General features: G+C 35.8%; 1 protein-coding gene across 1 annotated transcript in view; it reads left to right on the forward strand.

Moving 5' to 3' along the window:
- appbp2 (amyloid beta precursor protein (cytoplasmic tail) binding protein 2) overlaps positions 1–6,994 on the forward strand; it is a 26,131-nt gene that overhangs the window by 8,672 nt on the left and 10,465 nt on the right. Inside the window, exons 5-9 of the mRNA XM_008425204.2 lie at positions 2,590–2,758; positions 2,846–2,935; positions 4,990–5,057; positions 5,146–5,251; positions 5,341–5,465. Of these exons, the coding sequence (XP_008423426.1) occupies positions 2,590–2,758; positions 2,846–2,935; positions 4,990–5,057; positions 5,146–5,251; positions 5,341–5,465 (558 nt within the window). The remainder of the gene's footprint in view (positions 1–2,589; positions 2,759–2,845; positions 2,936–4,989; positions 5,058–5,145; positions 5,252–5,340; positions 5,466–6,994) is intronic.

The following is a 6,994-nucleotide window of genomic DNA, read 5'->3' on the forward strand; positions in this document are numbered from 1 at the left end:
AGATGTGAATTATGGCATAAAAACGGAGAATCCGACGCTGAACAGTGAAAAATCAACATGATGTGAAACACATGACGATTAGGCGGCGCAGCAGGTGATGAGTGAAGATTACTGATGGTGAGCATCAATAAACGATAAAATAAATCTAACAACAGGAAAGAAACTAAAGTGGACATAAAAATAAACCGAGAGGATAATACTAATCAAATGAAACTAAATGAAATGAACGAAGAACAAAATGCAAGAATAAACTAAGAAACTAAAGTAAATACAGAGGAATAAACTGGTATGGTAAGACCTTTTGAGCAATAATTAATACAGAGGACTGTATGGCAAGAATAAACACACTATTTCCAGATAAAAAGTAAAATAATATTGTTGAAGTGCCATAGGTTTAAGACCATATTTAGTACTTAGAATAAATATATCTTACAGACCATAACAGTAAAGAACTGATCACTTATTTATGTTTTTAATTAGATTTGATATATTTATTTCTTCAATATTATTTTTYATGTCARTGTTAWTGTCATGASGCTGWTGACTCCATGACACTTTCAATTTGACTCATTAGGATTTGATTAAGAACCAGATTTGTTTTTGTAATTTCTGTCCAGTAAAACTATTAATCTATAAATCAATAGACAGGTCTGTATAAAGATATAATCTATGTTTCTGTCTCATATTTGTATGGCATTAAAAGGATCTGGAACTTTTTTTTTCCACTGAAAGCTCTGGTTTGCACAATAAATGCCAAATGCACTCTGGCTGCTGTTAGGCCTACACATTTTAAGTTGAATGTTCATTAAATTTTTCATAGACATCTGTGAAAATAATTTCTACTCGCATTGCTTTTTTGTTCTCTGGGAAATTATCTTGATAAATACAGAAACGAGCATAAAAATCAAAACATCTAAAATAGTGATAGTAATATTAATAATAAAATAATAGTCAGTGCAAAGTAGCCTACAAATTCTTTGGTGGGGGGCAGTGAGGGTCCTGGATACGGGATGGGGGTGCTAGCCCGAAAAAGGTTGAGAAACACTGATTTAGTTTGTAATGTTGCATGTTCTAAATTACTTGCAAAAACATTGACTGWAAGGRCWCTTATTTAATGTTGAGGATTTTTTGCCTGTAAGGTAAACTTTAGGGCACAGACATTTTACATTTTGTTTTGAGTTGAAATGTACTGAAGTCTTATTTAAATTTGAGTGTTTAGCTTGTTAATTGTATTGTTAGAAGCAATTGTTTGGACTATTCAAAGACACTTTTTATTAAACTGTGGCAATAGCAACGGTATAGTTAATTTCTATCATCACTATAAATTTGAGGCTCAGGATTTTTTTTTACTTTAAGCCCTGTATTGGCTATACAGGAAATAATTCAAAGAATGCCTAAATTAATTGGCTGTATGTAGAAAATAAAATAAAGACCACTAGGGTTTTTCAAACAAATGACAGTTGAAAAATAAAGCTGCTGCTCCTAACAGCAGAATAAGATAAACAGTCCAGTTTCAGACCTGCATTCAGTCTCTTGAGACTGAATCAAACAATCTTTTTATGAACAAGGGAATAAAACTGGAAAACTTTTAGCTTGGCATATCAAACAGCTTGAAGCAACATCTGTCACATCAATTGTAACACAGGATAAAACTTTAATGGATCCCAGGGATATTAACGTTTTTTAAAGATTATTAACAGAAATTATATGACACCCAAGGAAATTTTGACCAAATGGAATTAGATAAGTTTTTGAATGGGCTATATATCCATGTTATCTCAGATGATGGTAGATTTGATTTAAAAATAGAAATAAAGAGGAATTGGCACAGGGAATTGATGGAATGACATCTGGTAAGCAATTAGGACCTGCTTACCAGAAATTCAAAACTATACGTATGATACCAGGCTATACTATCATACATACAGGATAAAATAATTTACCTCTTCTTGACATGTTTCTAGTCATTTAGAAAAGGCATCCTGCTTCCCTCCCTGAATCAGGCTCTAATCATTCTACTGCCAGAGCTGGGTAAACCCTCTAATAAGTGTGAAAACCTGAGATCTGTCAATTTACTCAGCATCAATCTCAAAATTATCTGCAAGCTATTGGTAAAATGGTTGCAAGTAATACTATCAGTTTATCGTTGGGAAGCAACGATATCACAATATTAGAAGAGTACTGAATATTGTTTGGCTCAAAAAGAACGCTAATGATTCAGCTCTTCTTTCATTGGGTGCGAAAAGGGTTTTGATGGGGTTGAATGACCTTATCTTTTTAACATACTGAAAAGGTTGTGGAAGTAACTTTATCAAATGGGTTAAAATACYATGTAATAATTAAACAGCAGAAATTGTATCAAACAAAATACTTCCAAAGTCAATTAAAATCAAGAAGGGCTGTTGCCAGAGATCCCCACTCTCTCTTACTATTCACACAAGCTCCTTCAATGTTAAATCAGAAGTCTTTTTGGTATTTAACAAATGTTGAATACCATATACCATACATGTCCCTGTATGGTCCTTTTATAGACAGCAGCTAATGAAGACAGAACTTGATTGTTGTTGAATCTTCCTCCTCTTGTTTAAGGTTGCTCCATGTCCGCAACGGCAACTGCAAGTACCACCTTGGGGAGGAGACGTTCAAGCTTGCTCAGTCTTACATGGATAAACTAGCCAAACATGGCCACCAGGCCAACAAGGCAGCTCTGTACGGCGAGCTCTGTGCCTTGCTCTTCGCCAAAAGCCACTACGATGAGGTAAGATTGTTTAACAGCTTATGACACTGTATGTGTTTGTGCTGAAAATTCTGTAATTCATTTTTTTATTTCTTGGTTATCTTCTAGGCATACAGGTGGTGTATAGAAGCTATGAAGGAAATTACTCCAGGGCTGCCTGTCAAAGTAGTCATAGATGTTCTCCGACAAGCATCCAAGGTAAACCCCAGTTTGGCTGACAAATACAGTTCCATGCAGTAGGTCATTGTGCCCATCAAACTTCTATGCATTTTGTCAGTATACTAATACCAATTTCTGCATTATGTAATAGACCAGCACTACATACTGCACAACTAGGTTTAATTTGGTTTATTTATTGTTGGATAGAGTAAAACACARGGCAATTCAGCTGTTACACTGTTAGAAGTTCTGATTTATGACATCAATCCTGAACATACACCCAGAGCTACTGTGGAATGGTTTAGATCAGTCTTTCTCAAACTGTGGTTCCCGGACCACTGGTAGTCCGCAGGCCCACCCTATTGGTCTGCGAGGCACTGCATGTAAATGACCGTTTATTGCTGTGATGGGAGCTTAAAGTGCGACGTTACAGCTAGCTACCAAAAGATTGTGTTAAAAATAATAATGGAAAACTGGCTTATAATTGGGTTACTCAAAAGAAAAGCTGCAGGTACTGGTGGAAAGAACAATTCCAGGAATATTATATGATCAGAGGAAGAAGCATAGCTGCTGAATATGTCGCTTACTACTTGATTGGATTCCTTTGAACGGCTCTATGCAGTGAGTGGTAGGACTCGACTCAGTTAGTCAGAACTGTTCTTTGGTTTTGCATTTATGTAATGACTTTTTATTTTTGTTCTGCTTTCAGGTCAACAACTATTGTTATTTTTATTCAATCAAAAATATTTAATTAAATAAATACAATTGCTGGAAATGGGTTAATTATTTTAATGGTGCAGAAAATAACTTTTTGTATCTGTTAAAGCAACTCAAGTCTATTTTTCTTTAATTGTTCTTCTAAATCACAAAAAATCCTAAATGTTATTAATGCACATAACACTTGGTAGTAATCAATCAATCAATCAATCAATCAATCAAATTTTATTTGTATAGCACATTTCACCAGCAAGGTATTTCAAAGTGCTTTACATCATAACTAACACAAAAACAGTCATGCAACATAGAATCAACAATAAAAACATTACATTAAGTCTAGTGCCATCATTAAATACATAATTACATTTGAATTACAACTCTAAACAGGTGGATTTTTAGTTGAGATTTAAAGAAAGTCGGTGTTTCGCCTGTTTTACAGTTTTATGGAAGTTTCTTCCAGATTTGTGGTGCATAGAAGCTGAATACTGCTTCTCCTCGTTTGGTTCTGGTTCTGGGGATGCAGAGCGACTAAAGATAAACGCATGGATGAGTTTCTCTAGATCTTGTTGAGACATAAGTTCTCTAATCTTGGAGATGTTCTTCAGGTGATTGAAGGCCGACTGTGTGACTCTTAAAGTTTTTCTGAAGGTTGAGGTCAGAGTCCATCACGACTCCGAGGTTTTGGGCCTGAACAACTTCAGTTGTTCATTACAATTGAATAAGTTGTAATGAACACTTTATTTCCATGTGTTTGACATCATTGGAAAACTTGGACACTTTCGGAATCTGTGAAATGTCCAAAATGTCCAAGTAGACCTGTTCATGGTTTGTCGTAGTTTTCATTTCAGGTTGCATCATATATTAAGATGTTATCACAGGGTAATTTCAGGTTTGGTGGTCCGTGACTGTTAAATGGGTTAAGAAGTTCTTGGCTTGAAAAAGTTTGAGAAACACTGGTTTAGATCAAAGCATATTTATACACTGGAATGGCCCAATCAAAATCCAGACCTGAATAGGCCTGTTGCAATAAGCAATGAATGAGTTGATTGCATGATTAATTAAAACAAGCTCAATAATTTTTATGATTTATTATTTTTCTCTTTTTCTACCAAGAACTTAATGATGAGTCTTTAGTCTGATGCATTGCACTCAACCAGCCATTTTTTGAAGAACAATTTTGTTTACAGAGATTTTATAATTCACTTTGTTGTTTCTGTTGTTTTGTTTATCTTTGTTGGATAGTTAAAATGTCTTCCACTTTCAGTGTTAAATGTTCATTAGAATTTAAGTATTAACTGCCATTCTCAATGTTGCATTATTCTGCTATTACCACGGTGTTACTTGAGAATAGTTTTTGTTTTGTCTTTCTGCTACAGGCTTGTGTGGTGAAGAGGGAGTTCAGGAAAGCAGAGCAGCTGATCAAACATGCAGTGTTTCTAGCAAGGTAACCTGCTGTGTTTAACAAGCAAGTGCAGATGAGTAAAACTCRAGTCTTTATCATGCATTGTGATGCTCTGTGTACTACCTCCCAGAGAACATTTCGGACACAAGCATCCCAAGTACTCTGACACACTGCTAGATTATGGATTTTACTTGTTAAATGTGGACAACATATGCCAATCGGTTGCTATTTACCAGGTAAGCATGATGTTCAGGGTTCCTGGCTACCAACTTTTCACTGTTGACTGACTTTGTCTGAGCGAACCTTTTGCATGCACTTGTTGTAGACCGCCCTGGACATCCGACAGTCTGTGTTCGGGGGGAAGAACATCCACGTTGCCTCAGCCCATGAAGACTTGGCTTACTCCTCATATGTCCACCAGTATAGTTCTGGGAAATTCGACAATGCTCTGTGAGTACAATAAATAGTAAGAATTTCCATGCCATCTGATTCTGTTCTGGAGATGCTTCCTTTAGACAAACCACAAGATGATGAGTCACATTTTCAGAGTCTGTGCTCTTACTCTGACTCTAATGAGGGTAGTTTGAAAATGTCATACAGATTCAGGCTACTAGGATTAATAGAAGGTACAGGGAGAAAGTGGACAAAATGTTATATAGATTTATAACACGTTGTGAGATTGAACATATACTTTGATCACATTAACAACTCATCAAAGAATCAAAATCATGGACTAGGTAGGACTGCCCACTGCTTTCTGCTCTGATCTTGGAACTAGAGCGAAAAGCAGCAAAATTATGCAGGGACCCAGATTTCAGGTGTCTGAATCAATAATGCGAAACTTAAGCTGATGCTTTATGTGGACGATTCCCTGGTCTTGGTTTCACGACCTGAACACCCTCCCTGCCCTTTTAAAAACTGTTTCCAATATATAGGGATATAAAGTTAACTCAACAAAGGCTGGTTTGGGCTGAAAACTGAACAAAGTTCAGGCTGGAAACTTTAGTTCTCATAGGTCAGGTATTGGATATCTGGGAATTACATTTCCTGATTCCTTGGCTAATATAGGTTAACTTTGAACTTTTATTTGATACATTTAAATCTGACATAGCCCAATGCTCCCCATTATTTCTTTCTCAAGTACATATAATCAAAATGAATTGTGACCTAAAATGTTATTACTTATTGCATCACTTCCACTTAAAATTCCACCAAAATATTTTCGTTTTTGACCATCAACTTGCAAAATGAAGAAAAAGCTAATTACAGTTTTAGTTTAAAAAGCTTATTTTTTTTTAATTAACATAAAATGCACTTTTAAAGATGTGTCATGCAAAATTCATGTTTTCAACGGCGTTAGAAGTTCACCCTGCAATCGGCGGATTGCTAGTTTGATTCCTGGTCCGCCCGCCTTCGCCGTTTGTGTTCCTGGGTAATAAACTTCTACCACCTCTCCTGCTGGTGTTGGTCAGGATGGTTTATGGTGCAAAATTGCAGCCTGACCCCTGACAGACTGACCCAGTGCAGCTGTAGCTACAAGGCAGTAGCTTTCCATCATCTGCGTGTGAATGTGACCTTTGAGATTTCAATTTGAGACATAATGGGCATTAAAAATAAAATTAATAATTATTATAAAATTAATATTTTGCATGTTTTCATACTTCCATTGAGTTCTCTACTCCTTTTGGAAATAGTCTAAGCACTTCGGGGGCATTCACACAGACAAATTTGCAGTATATTTTTACTTGGCTTGCTGTGGCTTCATCATTGTGATTTCTCCATTTATTCTAATTTAGCTAGTTTCACATAAAAATACATCCAAAGTCGGTAATCCTGGATTCGCTTAACAGGTTTGTACCTGGTTTCATAGTATAGAGCAGTGTTTTTCAACCTTTTTTGAGCCAAGGTACGTTATTTTAATTGAAAAAATCTCGAGGCACACCACTAACCAAAAATGTAAACAAAGATACTCTGTAGAC

The sequence above is a fragment of the Poecilia reticulata genome, linkage group LG13, assembly GCF_000633615.1.
Source record: "Poecilia reticulata strain Guanapo linkage group LG13, Guppy_female_1.0+MT, whole genome shotgun sequence".
Taxonomy (NCBI): Eukaryota; Metazoa; Chordata; class Actinopteri; order Cyprinodontiformes; family Poeciliidae; genus Poecilia; species Poecilia reticulata.